Source organism: Botryllus schlosseri, chromosome 6, assembly GCF_051294905.1.
Source record: "Botryllus schlosseri isolate E-star chromosome 6, Bs_hap1, whole genome shotgun sequence".
In the NCBI taxonomy this organism is placed as follows: Eukaryota; Metazoa; Chordata; class Ascidiacea; order Stolidobranchia; family Styelidae; genus Botryllus; species Botryllus schlosseri.
Window position 1 is genome coordinate 25,249,340 of NC_137241.1, and position 21,166 is coordinate 25,270,505.

A 21,166-nucleotide genomic window follows, 5' to 3' on the forward strand; every position below is an offset into this window, starting at 1 on the left:
CACTGTTTGTAGTAGAGTTATACGCATGAACATCGCAGATGTATAGGCTTACGCCATTTTGCAAAAGATACCATATCTGTAGAAATTTCAATTGCCGCTGAATATTTGTGCCTCAGTCAGTTTTACATACTCTATAGCTCTGCGTAACATGTTGCGTTCTGTCTGAACTTCGACAGATGGACATATTCTATATTTAATATGCAACTCATTCAATTTCCCCGAAAAATGTTTCATCAGGGTCCTGACTTTTCTATACAATACGTATAAATTATGCTGCGGTACATCTTTAATATTTTAGCCCATTGATTGAAATCACACCGAAAAATAAGAAATTTCATTTATTGTAAAAACATGATGGAATCGAATCAATACAGTTACGAATCGGACATCAGTAAGTCAGCGAGATAGAGAGAGGGAAAGAGAAATTCCAATTTGCACATTAACCCGGTCTGTGGTGTCTTATTGTCATAATGACCAAGGTATAGAAGCAGTCAGTATATGAAAAGTTGTTCGCAGTCTCTCTATGTATTTGTAAAAATTCGCTAAAGACAGGACCAACATGTATCTGTTATTTATCGCGATACAAAATATATGATGAGACTTAATTTATAATTCGGTTATCTATTTCAGCAAATAATAACGCAGTTCGTAGAAATAGCTAGTCCATAGCGAATTCTGGGTACACTTCAAACATACATACAAACATGAAAGTGCACGGTATTGAAAGCGTAGTCTTATATATGCATAATGCATATATACCATGTGATTAACACTTTATTCTTAACAACTAGGAGTCGAGCGCCAAGGTAACGTTTTCCTTTATTGTGAAATAGCCTATAGTACTGCTCTACGAGCGGAATAGTCGTTATTTCAATCGGTTGATATAGCAACTCTTCGTTAAAAAGCTCTAAAACCAAATTCCTCCGAATGTATGGATATTAATTTTATTTAGGTACAGTTATGAAGATGGGAACCTCTTTATCACAAAGGAAAAAGAGATGATGTATACTGGCTCATCTTATTTAAATGCAAAGTTGTGAACGTGTGGTATCTGATTGTCTGCAAATCGCAAGAATGGCTTCTAAAATGAAAGATTTGGATCTTAAAATGCAGTGAAATAATGGCGACTTACGAAACGTCGGGGAAATATAAGAAATATTCAAAAGAGGCAGCACTAATATAACTATATTTATTTTCGAAAAATGTGACGAAGCACAAGAGTTTATCAGCATTTCTGAGATGCTACGTACGAAACCAGCTCTGTCATCGCTTTCAGTGCTGCAGTCAGTCCATCATTACATGATCAGTATCTGAACCATGAATTATCGCGCGTGCGTCGTTGACAGGTGTTCTGTCCAAGCTTCATCGCCAATAACCTAGCCGCTCAGCAGTCATTCGGCCGCAGCTTTGCGTATCCTTGTTCAGTTGCTCATGATGCATTAACAGCGGTCATGGCCGAAACCGTGGGGTGGGGATGTCCTGGGGATTTCGTCATGCTGACGCACTTGCTTTCGTTGCCTGTAAAAGGAATTGAAGCTACGCATTAACAGTAAGTACATGCGAAGAGGCCTTTTTAGTGAGTTGCCATCGGAGGTTACAATAGCTACACGATCCGAACACCACTAAATCTTGACCAGCATGCCTTAACCAGCAGGGACGGGATATAAATCAACCAAATGACAATTAGAATTAGGTATCTTTTTGGTCTCTACAGGTTCCATAATTTCGCAGTCATCATACTGCGATTCACGTCAGTATCCATTTATGCATTTATGCAAACGGACAATGGACATTGGATAATGGACATTGCCCGTACACCACGGTCGATCAAGGTTATACTTTGTAACTGGGCAAAAGTAATGCCAAGAGAGAGAGAGAATTATTTTATTCGTCAACCATGAAATATAGTATAGGCATTGTCCACAAACATTCACGTCCAATAATACGCATTTTTTATATTTTCCTAACTATATTCTACACGGTATAGACCGGGAGACCCGATATGACTGAAGTCTTCTAGGCCGGAGTCACCCAACATATATTTGGCAGTATTAATAACAATATGAATCTCCTAGCAATGTTAACGTCTAGGTAAATCAGTCACTTGCTCTGACGAAACCTATACTTATGAAGGCTGATAGCAGGTGTCAGGCTCAAGGCCCTCCAGAAAAATGTGACCACTGGTCCAGTTAATGCGGTCAGCGGGAGAACAAGTGCTGTGGGAATGAGTTACACAGAATGCCAGCGTGAACTTCATATGCGTTTCGCAACTCTTGCTCGATATTTTGTTATTATTATCCAAAGATTTACATCATACATTGACAATGGACATTGGACAGTCTGACATGGGAACATATTATAATACTAAGCATAAACCATTATATCTCTCGCGCTTGCTTGTCAGTATTAATCAAGTTAGGAACACAGATCACGAGAACGGGGTCAATTGTGACGTATAATTAGTACAGTGGCTCACTTACCGTGTGATAGACTTCCTTGATATTTTGGATAAATTGACATCTGCTGCGGAGCTAGGCTTTGCGAAGGCATTGATATTGTCTGAATCGGTGGGTACATCTGGCTCTGGTGTTGGTGAGAAGGTGCAAGAGGCATTGTTAAATGATTGACGGTATTCGGAGAGCTGGAAAAGCTTCGTCCACTCGTCACAGAGTCATGACGCCAACCATTCATCGATGCGGAATATTGATGCGACATGTAAGAGTGACCGTTTGGATAGGCCGTTGATTGCGGAATGCTTGACGGCGGAGGTGAAGCGTAAGTCGTATCGGTATTCTCACTGTAGTTCTGTTGTTGATGATCGTGATTCTAAAAAGATGACATATTTATTTCGTTTATGAACGAAATCTAATCGAATACAAGCTGAGGCGTGTAGGTTATCTAGAGAGCCTATACTTATTAAATCTTGCCAGGGATATCTAGAACTCTTAGATATCCCTGAAATCCTGCGAATAATCACACCTGGTAAAATTGGCAACCGCCCAACACTTGGCAATGGAGTCGACCGTATCGATACTGTAAGTAATCCATATATGCATGGCCATAAAATATGGGTAGAGAATACTTACGTTCGGGGACATGGACGGATGATTTTTGTCACCATTCGTAGGAGAAGTCCCGTTTATATTGACGGACGTGGCTTGTGCTGGTGGCGTTACTCCATACGCTGGGACTTTAGCCCATTCTTCTATTTTGGTGGACATATTGTTTGATATATCATGAGGTCCGGTTACGTCGTTTAGATTCCCGTAGTGTCCATCTATGGATTGCAGTGTACCAGTGGAGCTGGGAACTGAAATGGAAATGATACGTTTTAATAAAGTATATAGACTAAATATACCAACACAAGTTATGTGGGCATTTCTCTCTCGGAGTAACGGAAAATAGCTCGAGCAGCCAGACGATTAGTTCATCCTGTCGACTGCATATTTGAACCATTCATCAGAGTGCCTCCTTATTACACCAAAGTGAGGTACTGAAGGAGAGGTCGTACAACTGAATGCATATATCAATCGAGCGAAACCCAAAATCCTCATCCGAAGTAACCCCGCGTAATTAGCTTGTTTGCCGAGCCTCACCGTCTCGGAATATTCAATCACGTTTCACTTACTCTCTGTGGCATTACCTTCTCAAACTATGCTAGCCTTGCCAGGGCGAGATATAGCGAAGCACGGAAAATAACACAAAATGAAGTACGAATTCTGTCAAGTAGGTCAAACTAGACTTTGGGAAAGGGGCTGGGTCCAATAACGCTTTTTCCTAAGTGACCTTATTCAAACAAAATCATTTACTATTCCTGACTGTTTATTCAGCCCCAAAGATCTTCTGCTAATTGGGCAAGAAACAGCAGGTGAAAGCAAGGCTCACTGTATTGATTCTGCATGAGCATTCAATGAAGGTTATTTAAGCTGAGACAACTTCGAAAAGAGGGCCATTACGTCACCGACTATACTTGACTTGATTTTTCACACATACCATCTGATTACGTTTATATCAATACTATTGTAGTATCGATCCTCTTAGTCCAACTATACCAAAGAACCACTGCGATCCGCCAACTCGGTGTCTTAAAAAATGCCTAGAAGTGGGCCGTGCCTCAAATCGGCAGATGTGGAATTGTAATAAAGAATATCGGCCTGGTGTAAATGAACATTGTGGTTGGAAAACTCCACGAATACCACAAACTACAACAAGTGTGAGACCCAGGCCACTATATACTGGAAATGTGAAAGAATATTTGCGCTGGGAATTAACAGGTCGTCGCAAAGTACTTCGTTAAATGAACGTTTCTTCTGTTTGTCAATCCTTCTATTTTTAGGAGTGTGTGAAATCGTCATATCAACACAACTCAAGAAACTTAGTAACCTTCATTAGAGGAACGGCGTAGGCCTTGCACGCTATCCTCGCGCCATTTTGTTCATTTGACATGTCTTAAATTGTAGAAGTAGGAAGGCCCACTCATATTGCAGTATGGATTCTATCCCACGAAGAAGTGGGAAAGCGCGTTGGAGGTGGAATGAAAAATAAATTTTAACGGGGAAATCCTGTTCGACGTAGATGCATGCATGCAAAAGCGTAACGACTAGATCTCTGAATGGAAATGCGTAACCGTATCCAGTGAAGTTAAGTTCTGACAAATTGAACCATGAACGGATTAGGTTAAATGAACGCCAAAGTATATCCACGTCCAGCTGTCAGCGCCGACGGTTTCTTACCGATATTCCGCGCTTCGTAACTTTGAAAACGTATAGACCCACCGATTTTCTATGGTCAATTGGTTAAGCAGTGTAAAAATTGTCACGGTTGTACCCTTCACTGGACCGAGGTTGTACTACGAACAGGAGCCTCGTGTTTTGTCCGTTCGGCAAATTCTTCGTTATGCGCATTCAACGTTGCACGGTGAACCACGACTTGTCGGTGCGAACGCTAACATTATACGGATTTCCGAATGCAACTAACACGTGCATGACGATTTACGCTCATTCACGGTAAACGCATGGTGATGTATGATGACTTGACAGGGCCCGGTTTCTCATGCTCACACGTGAACAATATACTGATCAACGGAACATATATCTTTACCTGAAATGTGCGGCTGATCGAACCTCGGGAAACCAAGGATCTCGTTGACCGAGTGGCAATACATCGGGTACGGAACCGCTGGGTGCCTGAATGAAGCAGGTCCCGGTACGGACGGAGGCAGTGGATGTGGCTTTGAACCTGGCTGCAGCATGTAGGGAGTATACATCGCGGACGCAGCATTGCTGTACACGCCTTGATGATGGACTCCTGGCGGAGGCGACACGTCTTTTATCATATTTTCTTGGCATGATGCCGGATAATTTGGGTTCAGTGGATTGTTCGGATGCAGCACATTTCCGATCTTGTTCCGCAGGATTCTGCTGATGGAACTGACGGACGGCACGTTGTACTTGTCGCATATGCAATCCGATAACAGCCTGTCTCTAATCTCCCAAGCGAAAATCCCGGGATCGCGGACTTTATAATCCTTGATTGCGTTCACCACCGACGGGGTGGTGACGCGTGGCTTGCTACCCCCAATGGCGCCCGGTAAGATGGAGCCTGTCTCGTTGTAACGGGCGAGGATTTTGCTGACACAGCCGTGCGAGACGCGAAGTTGTCGGCTGATGTCGCAAGGTCTGATGCCGAGTTGAGCGAGTTCCACGATACGCAACCGAATGGCGTTTGGAAGCGGGCGTCCGTTCACGAAAACCCCGCCGAGTTGATTCACTTCACCGAAGGTTTGCTCTGTTCTGCAAACTGTTGTTGCCGAAGAGAAGTCCATGAAAAAGAATGGATATATGTTAATTTAGAAGTAATGAAATGGATTGTGCATTCAGTATTATTGTTGCCATAACATGAAGTTAAAATAAAGGGCTGGTAATCGTATATTTTGTATCTTTCTACGTGGGTGACTACACACGCGACCGCGGTGTGGTGTCAATATACGCGATGAGTAATGTACATATAAGTAAGCCCCCAGTTATACACCCACCAGTGCCTCTTTATCCAGAAAATATCCGTAAAATGGCGGGCTTCACGTAATAAATATTGTTTCTGATTGTGGTAGCAATTAAGGCGGAATTGAAGCATAATTTGATGTCGTACATCCGAATATTGACGGCAAATATACACTATAGCTTGTACTCGTCTAAAGAGCACCGAATTCCCAACTACAAATATAAGATAGCAGGTACCAACACCTCTCCATATCTAATAGATAATGTACGAACAACTTATGCGGATTAACCTTGATGCTGGACATGTAATCTTGCTAAGGATGACATAGCTCTTGACGTCATAACACGCGATATATGATCAGCCGCTGCAGAGCTCCCGAACGCATCAAAATCAGTCAAATGATGACCGGCCGTAGGCGGTATTCCCACACACGAAAGCATATTCATACAAATATATTACTATAAGTTTTACTGGTACAGTATACTGCCAGAATTATCCACATTGGATTATCCTCAATTTCGAAATAGTATCTTCGCCATCTGACTTGCAGCCTCTACCTAGTTCGCATAGTTTGGCCTGAAACCTTTGAATCCGAACCTCGCCATTATTGACAAGCGGTGAACCAGAGTCAATCAAGATGTTTGTTTGTTCGTTATATTTTTGTGGACACTACGGCTTATTGTTACCCACTTTTTCAATTTTGTCTCACAGTCGTTTCAATCGTCTCTCAATTGATCGCTTTCCTATACGATTGCCCTATTTGATATAGACAATGCGGAAAATAGGTGAGATTTCTGAAAGCCATATCGCCACTATTCTTTGGAGTTATCAGATCATAGATTAGTTACTAATATTGTTTTATTAAACTGTATAGGTTACATTTTATAGATGTATATTTTTGATCTGCCTGTTCAGAATTTCGGTACGCACCTAACGTACAATCGATATCGCGGCCCTTTCAAACGGTAACTGCGGTTAGCTGCATTGGTCTTGGAATTTTCTTTGCATCCGTACAATCCAAATTCAAACCAATGAGGAAGCGATCCATCTGCGATTGCTTGAACGCAAATTCATTGCTGCCAGTTATACTTCTATTGATGTTGCAAAATTGGAATTTTACATAGGTGGTTGATTCGAATTGATCGGGTGCTATTGGTAGTTTGCATTCACAAAAACAGCGCAATAAGAATAAATTAAATTTCGCAGAGTAAACCCTTTAAATACCCTTAAATATCCGTCGCTTGTATCATTGTAAGTTGTTGCTAATTGTGCATGTTCGGGGATTACACCCCAAGTGATTGTGTACGCCTTCCCTGCTGGCAGCAGTTATATCAGTAGAAAGCGGTATACGAGTAATGCTAAATTATTCACGCACACCATAATCCATGATAGATTACCCCTTCCCTCGCAACCGTTCCAGCTATTTCGACCCCTCCAAACATATTCCGAAAGTCGAAATATTACATGGCTAGGCACTGCTCGGACATTTGGACAATGAGAGTCCTATGTAAACAAGAAACATTCGTATTGTATCGACATACTTTCTTTAAAAGTTTCTGTATAGTACTCACTCGCGTGACTAAGTAATACTGATATAACGAATGGTCATTTTCAACCCCCCTTGACTATTTGTCTTTAAATTTCATCCCCCTAATCTCCGATATTGTTTTTAATTCAGATGCTCCTCTACTCCGTCATGATATTATCATTACATGGTACTATCATGTCGCGAAAATTTCTTCTTTTCGATTGAGATCGATGTGGGAAATTCAGAGAGCTTTAGTGATCAATTAAATTGAATAAAAGAGACGGACTCCTTACTTCATAATCGGTAACAAATATTATCAGTTTTAGAAAGTTCACACATTTGCAAACATGGAAACAAATACATTAGAGGGTTTACGATGCGATAATAATATATTCAGACTAATATGAGCTTGTATTGGATTAAATACGAGAAACCGATAGTAATGCTCCTACCCAATTCTGAAATATCTTAAGTTAGACCCCAAATTGTTTGGAGGTAAATTCTTTATTATATTTAAAACATCGTCTTCTATATCATTATACTTGGAGCATGTATCTTTATCATATTTATACTCTCAGCTCTGGATGCGTTATGAATTTGGCTGAAATATATGACCACAGAGAAGTTATTTAGCAATGAAAATTAGTATTAATCCTCAGCGGCCCACCGGGTGGTATATTTGTGGACTTTTAGTTTGTAATCCAACTGTAGACGATATATAGACTACTTGAAAATTATTTATTCAGAATTTTGATGACTTCTCTGACTGATTATGTTTATGTATTGATAAGACGCAGTTACTAGTCAGCCTAACATGTGTGCTTACCATTGACACCCTTGGATTCTTCACGACGCTTACGTAATGTATTTCAAGGAGTTGGACAGCGATGTACCTGTGCGTCACGTCAATGCGATTTAGCGGATAGCTTATACTGAACGATGATATCGTCGATTTTCCAAACAAACAATTCTAAAGGTTTTGTCGCTGGGTTTGGACTATGAAAACAATTTGTATTATCGAATAGCGCGATTTCTTAAACCCCCGTGCGATACAAAGGTGTTTATTCAACAAGCTCTTGTACCGCCCGTGCGATGTACCAGCAAAATACTGTCAATCGTTCTTTCTTGTACAGATTACTGATAGGTTTATCACGATAATGCTCGATTCAAAGTTCGATACAAGGTCTAAAATCAGATGGTACAGTATTAGAAAACTCCTACCCGCGAGTAATAATATTTGAAACAAAATGGCGCTCAAGGTTATGCGGATAGATTCTATATTAAATTATAGATCATGCTCAGAATGTTTCGCACTATCACCCTAACCATGACATTTTTCTTTTCATATTTTCAATCTGCGCCTTTTCATCGTGATATTGGAAGTGGCACAGACTACAGACACACATTCATTGTTAGATATTTTCTTATACTCATTTGTCGCTATTTGTTTGTCTGGGATTCGCACGACTTTATGAAGAGTGGTCTCTAAAAATCTTATTTGTCAGCGCAATTCACCAGTTTTTCTAAATTGTTCCCACTACTTAATTACGGCAAATACTGTAATTGTAATCCAAGCAGAAATAGCCTTATTTACACCAGCAGCGCTCACGGTATTGTCATATTTGCTACCAAATATTATGTACAATATTAATATTGAAACCTACCATATGCCAACTCTCCAGGAAAGTTAATAAAAATATTTCTGTAGGTTCAAAACGATCAAATTAACTTCAAATTCTAAGTACATACTTCCCATACTAACGTATAACAATCATTCACATTAGCATTCACAATAAATAGTACTCACTTGTTCCCGATGTCTGCATAATTGAAACCATACCAGGTGGACCCGGATGAGGAGAACTGAATGTGACAGGCTGGCTCTGCGTTGGAGATTGAATCATGTTGAACGCAGTGTTTTTTTCAACGCCTCAAGTTACTTCGCAAGACTTCACTTCAATAGGGTTTGGGTGAAATGGGAAAGACCAATTCTTGATTACAACTGAGCCGGTACCTTCTCTTGAATTTCAGTCTTATTGGAATGAAGCTGTAGCCAAAATGCTGGTCTCTTCTGTATATGGTTTCCTTATAGAGAAGTAAACTCCACTAGAAGATTTCCGAAGAAATGGAACAATAGATTTCATATAGGAATGTTTCTTATATAAAAAGCGAATGAGTATTTCAACGAAAAAAGTAGGTTCTTCGCTCCGTCATCACCACGTAGCTCGCGATGGGTTTTGGGGTGAAGAGAGAAAAAATGGGTAAAGTCGGAGGGTTGTTTTCTCAAGAGCGCTCTTCGCTGCATTTCGGTGTGGCTATGGAAAATGTAATCCGTCGAATATGTCAGTGCTTTGACTTCAATTTCACCACCCAGTAACTGTGAATAGATTAATTATATGTAACTTATGGAAAATATATCTCGCTAAGACAACTCGCTACAATGTTAATAGCAAATTATGTAATGTTTGGGGAAAGCAGTAATTGGTCCGTGCACCTGCAAACATATGATTAAATCCAATTTGGTTTTTGTGGTAGCTCTATGTATGAATTTATTGCGGATGTGTCGGATATTGTATGAATTCACACCTTGGAGGATTGTAAAGAACGTATGACAATATAACACAAATAAGTAATTAATCAAGTCCACGGATCTATTTGAATTCGTCGCTTATATTGTGGGATAGGAGGTTAAAATATGTAGCTCAAACATTTACTATATTTCGAATTTCCCTGATTGATCAAATCAAAGTTTTTGCTACGAAGTTCCGCTCCATCTCTCACTCTTCGCATTTTCTGATCTGTTCCTCATTTTCAAGCATCGGTCCGATCTTTTATTGCGATACCCGAGATTTGCTCGAATTTCTATAGGTATTGATGAGAGCTTCATGTCTTTTCCACGCATGCATCGCTAATCCCCTATTTTGCTAAGCATACAATACGGCTTCGAATGATCGCAATCCATCAAATATTATTGTTCGGGGCAGTTATGTTTTGTTCGATATTCATTTGTTTACTACTTTTTACTTCAACGTATCCGTATCTGTTCACAACTCATATTTAATAACTCTGGAGAATGTTTATATAGATTGAACTTTTTTCTCTTGAAAATCTGAATAATTGCTGATGTCGTGGGAAAGGTTTCCATTTTCTGTTCATTTGGGTTTTCATCACGCGTTTGTTATCTATTTTATGGATTTGAGGTGGGAGATCTTTCATGATGTTATATTTTCTTTGGTCCTCGTGCTACCCGCTATGATATCGGGACACCATGGGTCACTTGTAAACAAAAACTCAATATAGATTGCAATGTCTGCGTACTTTCGGCTTTGTTTCGATCTGCCGTTAACTCGCTATCGTAAGACTTTGAGCAATGAGTTTATCGTCTTGAAGGGGATGGTAAATCATTGAGAATATAAACATCTCTATACGCAGGAAACTGTGTCTATATATATATACTATTCATAAATCACCTCGCGAATGTGTTACTATGATGGTGTTATACAGTATACACATTACACAACGCATACAGGATTATTTGTAATGGAATTTGTTTTAGACCTATTTGTAGCGGACATAATCTGACAGCATTGGTTTTTTAGAACAAATGAAATCTAAAAATCTCATCCGATCTCCAACTATGTTTATGCGCACACCGCAACAATAAAGGAACCAATCGCAAAATCCGCGAAACAAAGGAAAACGTATGAAGAAAATTACAGGAACAGCCTTGGTATGCGCAGACATAGAATACAAACGATTTCATTAATGATTATGATTATTCAAATCGAATGACATCCCATCTACATGGATTCTTAAACGAGCAGGGTAGTCCAAGCCTGAGATTTGCGTTCGTTTCCGAAATCCGAACATTGCGAACTGAGAGGCTCGGGTTCACGAGCTTGCGAAAGTATTTCATGCCTTAGGACAGATTTTGTCACAATATTCACGTGCAAAGTCAGCATATGCATAAACTTGGTGATTAATATGTCATTTTGACAATTATGTTAGCTCACAAATGTACCAGATCAAGATGATTAGAAACCGACATCGCGGGCCGCGCGCCATTCAAAATTGTTCGGGCCGCAGGTTGCATAAGTACATTGTACATTGTTCGTTCTGCAATGTGCATCCCCACCCCCAGCGGGGCATATTGCCAAGGTTGATGAATCACGTCACCACAGTTGGCGGTGTATTGCGTGATAAGAAATAGGTTGGAAAGCTGTCCTTAGTGTATTTGTCATAATCGTGGGTATCACTTAGAACTACGGCTGTTACGACTAGTTATCTCTACTTTACGTGAACCTATAGGCATCGTCATGGTATGATTACTCTCGTTGCAGCTTTTTAATTCTGACACCATTTCGTTCAAATTTTCACAATTGAGCTGCGTCGACGGTATACGTTCTGCCGAGGGTTAACCAGATCCACAGTGCCCACATACCACAACATAGCGCATATAGCCAACAGATATATACAATATACATATACGTAATCTGGATGTCGGATTCTTTACAGAGTGGACATACATTTTTGCCGGAAGTGCCGAGCGGCGACAGAATTCTGTAAATCTAAATTACGAAAAAGACTTTTTGCCTGCCTGCATTGAAAGTTTCGAACCGTCCTAACCTCGTCGTGTTTTGTAATCTACAAACCACCGCACCTTAACCGGATTTCATGGCATATTTCTATATCTCAACGATGCCAAGTTATAGCGGGATTGTCCATGACAAGCTCGTCAGAGCTTAATTTCGAACAGGGTTGTTTTCGGAACCGAATCTACAAAAACTCCGATGATCCGTATATTACCATGATAGCCACACGTTTCCATAACGACGCATGGTGTGCGCTGTGAGGACGCTTGTACATTATGATACTGCAATGAACTGGATTAGTTTTAATTGAGTGTGATGACTGCGTATATATGTCAATATAATAATTATTGTGTTGTCGTCGTTTGCTGAGTGGGACAACAATGTCAAGGCTTGGATTTCGTGATGTGAACACGGGGCATCGATGGTGTTAAATTTACGCCATGCTGTCTCGAGTTTACTCAACTGAATCCCGCTAATAGAGCGGATAGCTCTATTTCAATATTTGAGTGTTTTAATAATTATCGCCTGTCAAATCGTGTCGAGGCGATCCTGTCGCATTGAGTATCGATGGAGCAAGTAGGTTTCAAGACTAGCAATGTTTTAGTTACCGGAATCGCTTCAACATTATTGAAAATTACTTCATTAATTAGGGACGGTTAATTGCAAATCTTCGTTAACCCGGTCTTCAAATATAAAATCTTTTCGTGGCGTAGTCTCTATACCAGTGGTTCTCAACCTTTTTGTCTTCACGGACCCCCGAAGTTTTAGTTCAAATTTATTTCAATCATCGTACAATCGTCATCTGTTTTGTGCAAATAATATCTCTAGGCTATAGTGATAAATAGCAACAAACAGAATTTTCTTTAAAATAACATCATATACTATTTACGTAGAAATTGGGCTAATTTCAAAGTGAATTTTGCAACTGCATTTTATGAAATACGTAGTCGGGTCTTGAAAATCCGCGCCTTCGATTTGATATGAACGACTGTAGCCGAAAATCCTCTTCCACAAAGATAGGTGGTTGCGAACGTAATAATAACGCGTAACCCTTCCGACGACGCATTTGGGCATGATCGCAACAAAAATGGCATCAAGACTGACAAACAAATTTTAATGGATTGGAAATATAACGGCAAGCCTTGTCATTTCTATCAAGCAGCTCATCTTGAAGTTATCATGGAAAAATGGTTATATCGCGAGAGAGAATGTTTTTTTGTAAACATTACGAAGTCACCGTGATTGACCTTGCTAATCCAACTTTTTATTTTTTGCACAATCCCCCGAAAATATCTCTAAACAGCAAAATATATGTATCAGTAGGTAATGGTAATTTAGCAATTAAAATGAGTATAGACAGTAGGATATTTCATCTCAGAGGGCCATTCTGTTGATGTGAGTTCTAGTCTAACTAGTAATCAAGCGAAACTGTCTCGCGATTTTCCTAATTTAAAAAATGCAAATTCGGTTACCAACGATTTTGAAAATTTAGAGGCTTCGCGGACCCCCTGAAAATGCTTTGCGGACCCCCTGAAAATGCTTTGCGGACCCCCGGTTGAGAACCGCTGGTCTATACCAGTCGCATTAATCACGACGTGCGTCGTCGGGTAATCATCTGCAACCTTATTCCCGCAACGCGACTCACACGAGACTTTCAAAAACCTGCCTTTTCGAAGCGAAATGTCAAATGCTGCTATATTCTGTAATACAATACAGTGCCACGGGAGTGACTAACCATTTTTTTTTCAATTATCGTTGTGCAATAAGCGTTATCCCACTGAAGGAAATAACGAAATACATGAAAGCAAATGATACATGCCCGTATTTTCGGATTGGTTTGCATGGAGCTGATGATGTGGCTTTTAACGTCGTGTCCAACCAATTCGCGAAATATCTATTCTATTTGTGCTGTTGCTTGCTGAATTAATATAACCCGTACGTTTTCATCACTTCATATCAGAAAAGGCCATAATACTTACTGGCAGTTGACGATCACAGAAAATCCAGTTATACGGAACGTTAAAGTAAGAAGGATTTTCACGGAAAAAACTAATTAGCCGGCAGCGCGTCGTCTGGGACCATCAATACCCTCATGTTTTCCTATGAGTCTGACATTTTGTTGTCTTTTTGGACAAGCCATCACTCGTCGGCTCCGTGAGTCATTTTCACGCGACAAGGCATCGTCCAATGGATAGTGAGAGATTAATTTGGTATGAGTGTCTTTAGAATATATCATGTAACCATTCCTGAAATGTACACTATTACGAACAAAACATGCGTGACCCGTAGCTTTTGCGTCACTCAAATAACGCTGTATGTAAGGTTTTCACGGGCAGACCCGTGTCATATATGAATAACCGCACTTGGCTCGGCTGCGGATTTGCGTGAGAATTTGCTGAATACGGCCTAAATCGGAAGGCGATTTTTATTGATTGGTATTTGCGTTGGCGTGCTGCGGTATCGAGAAAGTATGCCGGCGGTCTAACCCGATTGTCCTCTTGCGATAGAGGCTTGCGTATGATAAGAGAATAGTAGCGGTGAATGAATTTTGTCTGAGGTTGTTAATATTTATTGCTACCTATAGTTGCGTGGACATGGGGTAACCTACTAAGTTAATTATTTGAAATTTTGGTTTGGAATGGAGCTTGCCAAACGTTTTTCCTCCCTCACCGGGATATACTTTTAAGTGGTTGTTGAAAGTCTCAATTCAACAAAAATTATAAACAACTGGTCCTCGAACCCGGTAAATCACGATGTGAATAATCTTTTGTTCGGTTGCACCTGTTTAACAACTTCGTTCAAATTGAACGTCTGACAAGTAACACTGAGTGACGGCTGACGGCACTCAATACTTTGTGTAGAATTGGCATTACCCCCGGCCACCCCCGTTATCGATATTGTTATATATCCTGGACGAGACATTTAGAGCCTTACAGATCCGCTTGCCTCGGGTGAAATAGTATTTTGCGCTGAAGCGCTAACTCCTCACACAACTATACTAACCAACTCACAATTTGGAAAGTTCCGAATTAGAATAATAACTCCATACTTCTCACCTCATATATGATATGTATAGAAACAAGAGGCTGATTGAAATCTGAATCCTGTCCAATAAGTAGGCGAATTTCTATAGTGTAGCACAACAGCTAACCAAAAGTGAAGAATTTCCGGCATTGTTAACGAATAGGACTATATCCGGCATAAAACTCTAAAAATGCATACAGCTCTCTCGTGCGATTACAACGCATGCTCATTGTTCAATGTTCACTCACTTTCAAAATTGTAGTAGGTCAAAATTTTGCGCCTCAATTTTCGTTTGAGAAGTAACTTGAGATCACTACATGCGTGTAAGATTTGGACGATTTTATCCCACTTTACATGTTTAATTCACAGTTTTGTATTCAACATGAGTGCGATCACATATTGTCATTTCTTTCTCGGAACGGAACGCGCGGACATTCGTTATCCTTTGCTTACACACTAAAGTATTATGATGAATATATGATGTGAATCATCCGCGGTTTACCTTGATTAGACTTCTGTTGGGACTTGGGGCGGATTACCACGAGCGGTTACATCGCTTAATCCGATCGCGAAGGAATTTCATTGCCCAGTATTGTGGGTGGCATAGAAGTGGGTATAGGATGTATCTCTAAATCGATTTTGTGATGACAATTCCTCTGTCACAATGAACAAGGGTGACAAGCAGTTATGGCTCATTAATTGCCGCGTATAAAGTTTCAACATTCGATAGCGCCTGAGATTGCTTATGATACATAATGCAGATGATCAATATGAAAACCTCACAACTTTTTGGACCACCTTGTGAAAAAATGTAACATCGACAATATGTAAATTGATTCGGTATTCTTTAGATTCGCCGTTTTCCGTCACCATCACTATATAGTTTCAACTCAACCCTATTATGATCCAGCCGCTGTCTTTGATCTTCGTGTAACGGTTCAACTAACTGTTTCTGTGTGCAAAGTGAAGCCTGAAAGACGGCTAGGCCGGTAGAAGGTATTTGCGGGAGTGCAGTGATTTGTCTCGAAAAGATTGTCACTGCTTCCGTGGCGTAGGCTTGTATAAAATCGTGTAATTGGATGTCCAGTGTCCGCATTCACAGTAGTTTGGCTCGGTGAGGTCTATGGAGAGGTGAACGCGACAATTCGAATAGTTGCTCTTCGGTGTCCATACCAGAGTGTCAATGCATTGCAATCTTTTTTGAAACTAGTGCCGCATTTACCATCCTTTGTTGTTGTTGTTTATTAAACAAAAAGATTTGGTGATTATCGCCGGTCGGCCTTTTGCACCACGGTCAGTAACATTGTACATGAATTGTACATCATTTGTAATACACATCTCGTTTCCAACGAGGTGTATAGTCCATGCAAAATATTCAATGAATATGAAATACAAAGCGTCCAGGATTTAATTATCTGATACATCTTTCCATATCGTTGATAGCGCATGAAGTAATCTGGTTAATTCACTCCATATCTATTTCATATGCACATATTTATATTTATAAATTGAACTTCACTCTCCTCCGTTCTGTTAATGCTGAGTGAATGGACTGTGTATGTACAGTAGGGTTGTTCAAAAAAAACTTTTTTTTCCAAATCTCACTCGCCTACTGACTAAATCGTCAGGTTGTCCAAGAAAACGATGCACACCAAATCTGACTCAATTCCATCCAGTCAAGGCCGTGCAATCTTGAATTGAAATTTTTAATTTATTAAAAAAAATTAAAAAAAAAATTTCTCTAATTTTTCTGTCAACCCCATGAAATTGTTGAGCTGTCTTCAAAGACGATGCAAAACAAATTTGAGTCAATTCCGACTTGTAGAAGCGGAGTTATTCGCGTTTTTCGTTGATATTTGTCGGATTATCCTTGATCCGGGCATTATCAACGAAAAACTCAAATAGCTCCGCTTCTAGTAGTCGGAATTGACTCAAATTTGTTTTGCATCGTCTTTGAAGACAGCTCAACAATTTCATGGGGTTGACAGAAAAATTTGAGAATTTTTTTTTTTTATTATTTTTAATAAATTAAAAATTTCAATTGAAGATTGCACGGCCTTGACTGGTTGGAATTGAGTCAAATTTGGTGTGCATCGTTTTCTTGGACAACCTGACGATTTAGTCAGTAGGCGAGTGAGATTTGGGAAAAAAAGTTTTTTTTGAACAACCCTAAATTGTACAGTTGTACACTTGTACAGTATCGTATACCAGTGTTATTTCATGTCATCCTATGCCTGAATTACATTCCCCAACGTATCTCGGAGTTTCCGTACCCTACATGCCATATCATATAATTAATATAATCTCATGAAGCTTCCAGCATTTTGTGCCGTTGTTTGATTTGTTATGGCATATGCAACCAAAACAAGTATTGGCAATCAGGATTACTTTCCAAGCGGGTGTATCGCGATAGATTGCCGCGACATGGCTGTCAAGCATACAAAAATATTCTCGACGAAACCCATAGGATGCTCTTGTCGAGAAGCCCGTTCTGTTTAAAGAAAAAGATTGCGTTTTTTACTGCATGTAAAATTAATTTCCTGTTTCGTCCATCTTGATCTATAGTCCCCACAGAACCAACGCCCTGTCTTGGAGATGGATAGAAATTATTCTAAAAAAAGTAATTATGAACGCAACCTGGCAATCTCGTAAACTTATCATGACAAATTGACCGAATACCAGCCAATAAAATTCAAATAATATTGTTATTTTGATCACGACTGCTTTCGTGTGCCCTTGAAACGTGATAGCTAAATTTATAAAACAACATATTTTAAGCTTCTCATCGACTTTTCGGTTCATTTGGAAGGACTCGTCACGTAATATCACGCCTGGCTTAGGATTATTATTCAATGAAAAGCTTGGTTTAAGGTCTATGAATGCATTGTGATTATATGAAATCGAGTATTAAACATATTCCTTACCACAGAATTTTGATCATTTAAGTGAAGGCCGGGTATTCCTAAACGTGAACTCTCGTGCCAATTGATGTGACAGCATGTCTAAGGTTTTGTTGAAATTATGATGATAATGACAGATTACTGGTGCTTCGTTAAGCGATGAAATTAAAATTAAGGTGGGCTACTGCAAATGTAGGGTTAGGCCTACCATATAATTCCTCCTTTTTCATGAAACTTAAAATGTCTTCCGAGGACGCCCAAATGTCCTTTCTTCTCAATTCGATTGTTCATAGACAACTCAACATGCCATAATAGACGTGAAATCTGGATTACGACGACCAGGTTGACTAAAAAAACTCCAAAGCAATTATTAGTGGGACGGGTTGTCGGGAGTCAAGTCGGGATAATGACCTTTTTCAATAAACCCATCAATATTACCAGTACAATTTCCAAATTTCCCGTATTACTGAATTAATGCTGCCAAATATGCTTGGATGACTCCGGCCTAGAAGACTTCGGACATATCTGGTCTCCCAGTATATACCACGTAGAATTTGAACGTGAATGTTTGTGGGCATTGCTTATACTATATTTCATGGTTGACGAATAAAAGAATTCTCTCTCTTTACTTCGTCTTTTGTGACTTGTAAAAAGTTTCCTCTTTTTCGGTTCGCAGAATGTGGTAACCATGGACTTCATCTAAAATTCTAAAATAATTTTCACCAAATTAAAAATAAAAGCGTAATTTTATCTTCATTTCCCTAAATCTATATTACCGCGGTCAGATATTTAATGAGAGAATACGTTTTTAGTCCACCCATAACGAAATCAGCCAACAAAGAAACATTTATGTGTGAGAACGAAAGATATCGTGCAGTGATTGAGTACTCGAGCGCTAATAAGATATGTATGGACTTTTGGCCACTTCCGTGTCAGTCGGATTACCATTCAAATCTACACGTGAGTATTACGAACCCAATAGGTAGAAATTATACATTTTATGTTTGTAGATATGTTGTCGGCATCGTGCTCCTGAAGGATGCTGTTTGTACTGCCGCCGGACAATGCAGGCTTGGCGATTTACGGTAATTTTTTTCACCAAATTTTGCCATCAGGTATCCTTGATATAGTTTCTCAAGGCCATACGAGTGTATTGTTTGCTGAATAGTCACCTCAGCCTCTCGTCAAAAGGCACCGCTATTGACCGTAAGTAATTAACCTGTATTTGTGTTACTAATGGACCGTCTCAAAACTAAATCATTTTTACCCTTTTCTGAATGACACCACTGTTGAATTTGAGTGTTATCCGTTTTGCAATCTTCACCACAAAACTTTGTAGGCTTATATAGATTGATGACATTTATAAATAAAAGTGTAAGAAACACATCTCGATACTATCTGAAGAAGTTGTGAGAGAGCCAAATTGGGACACATAGGTACGGGATAAATCGGTGATTCCATCAGTCAGCAAGAGGATCAAGTTACGGATGACGAATTACGTACCCCACCTGCCCTACCCATTCCTATTTGTTCTCGTAAGCAGGGAAAGTATCGCGTTTCGTTAGTCCAATAAGCAAAATGTTGTTTCACGACTTTTTTCACAAAATACCTCATTCTGGCCAGTCCCTCTCTTACGAATTTTGTCAGCTGCGTCCGGCTCCAAGAGATAGCGATGAGCAATAAATTTTTGTATCTTTCTCCCCGGATATTATCTGAGAGCGGTTCTACGCATTCTTTTCGCGAAAGCTATTAGGGATCTACCCAAATCTCAGCCATTGATTTCCGTCGACCCTCTTCGCATCTCACTGCCCCCTTATTTGAAAACAATGAAGTCGCGCATTCCAGCGATGAGGGGTTCGACCTCCATATCGACTTTCCCTCTTGATTTATATATTTTTGCAGCAGTAAAAACCAAGATATTTGCCCGTACAGCCGAGGTGTTCTTTACATCTCATCGAGGTTCCTAAGTCAACAGGCTGACTTGAAGAGGTCTTATTCGCGCGCGGTGCACGCTCCCTATACTTGACTATAGCTCCCACTTTTATTGATAGCAATTTTGCGGATTATATGGCTCTGGCGTCAAATAATGCGGTGAAACAACACAAGAGCAAACTCTATATCCACAATTGAACACGCGCACGACAGAATGGTGCCTCACGTCCTACTCTCTACACAAGTCACAAGTGTCCTGATGACATATTATTTGTAATAAAAACGCATTGCATTCACAACGGCCTGCTTATATGCCATCGAATCGCATATTATCCTTGGCGATTCAACATGATTGCGTTCCGAAATGATACTGCTGTAAAAGCTTCATTTTCTTTTACTATTCATGCGACCGGTTGGTTTTATTGAGCGACTACTTCTGGTATCATTAATGCAATTGTCTCGAAATTCTAGACCAGTGGTTCCCAACCTTTTTCGCCCCATCGCCCCCTTTTCAAGGTGAACACCGATCATCGCCCCCCAAATTTTGTGTACCGAAAATTGGGCATACAAACTGTAATTACCGGCGGGTTGACTAAAAAAAAAAGGTCAAATTTCCGGCACGATGTCTAATTTGACACACTTTTTGAGCTAAATTTCCGTGTGTTGACTAAGAAAAAAAGGTCAGCCGTTTTGGCGCGTCATCGCCCCCCTATCGCCCCCTTCGCTATTTTCGCCCCCCGTCGCCCCCTTTGTCCATTTTTGCCCCCCTGTCGTCATTTTCGCCCCCCTAGACAGCCAAATCGCCCCCTGGGGGGCGATATCGCCCACGTTGGGAACCACTGTTCTAGACAATCTATATGCGGTTCCCGATTTCAATGGAATCGCATGCGAATTGTGGATGTTGTGATAACTTCAACCGGAAGGGATGATCTTTTATTCTAACCTTTGTAACTGACCATAATCTAGGGTAGTACTAGCATCCTTAGCGTAACCAGGTAAAGATGGGTTGGCTTTTCATGCCATGACTATAATTTTGTTCGTGACGTCTTGATAAGTGACAGCTGCGCTCTTCGCATGAGATGAGCCAGGGTGCAATCTAAGGTTTTTCGGTAATATTGTTTAATAAACCGTTGTAAAATATTGGTCCGTAATTAACCAAACATCAGACTAGCACCAAGTCTAACCGTGGC

At 40.1% G+C, this 21,166-nt stretch overlaps 1 protein-coding gene across 2 annotated transcripts; it reads right to left on the bottom strand.

The window, feature by feature from the left end:
* Positions 1-323: 323 nt before the first annotated feature.
* LOC145441780 (paired box protein Pax-9-like) lies at positions 324-9,674 on the bottom strand. Of its 2 annotated transcripts, none has more exons than XM_080319721.1 (5): positions 9,336-9,674; positions 5,101-5,799; positions 3,087-3,310; positions 2,481-2,826; positions 324-1,518 (listed from the first exon to the last, which is right to left on the bottom strand). In XM_080319721.1, exons 1-5 carry the CDS (start codon positions 9,430-9,432, stop codon positions 1,430-1,432), a joined length of 1,455 nt encoding a protein of 484 aa, XP_080175847.1. In that variant the 5' UTR covers positions 9,433-9,674; the 3' UTR covers positions 324-1,429. The 2 variants fall into 2 exon arrangements, with proteins under 2 accessions (XP_080175847.1, XP_080175846.1); XM_080319720.1 differs by lacking the exon at positions 9,336-9,674 and adding an exon at positions 6,290-9,278.
* Positions 9,675-21,166: the final 11,492 nt, after the last annotated feature.

Coding starts and splice junctions, on each gene's coding strand:
- LOC145441780 (XM_080319720.1), bottom strand. CDS start 6,446: ATGAATATGCTTTCGTGTGTGGGAATACCGCCTACGGCCGGTCATCAT. Junction 3,311..5,100: donor CGATCAGCCGCACATTTCAG/GTAAAGATATAT, acceptor TTTCCATTTCAG/TTCCCAGCTCCACTGGTACA. Junction 1,519..2,480: donor TCAAGGAAGTCTATCACACG/GTAAGTGAGCCA, acceptor TTCCTTTTACAG/GCAACGAAAGCAAGTGCGTC.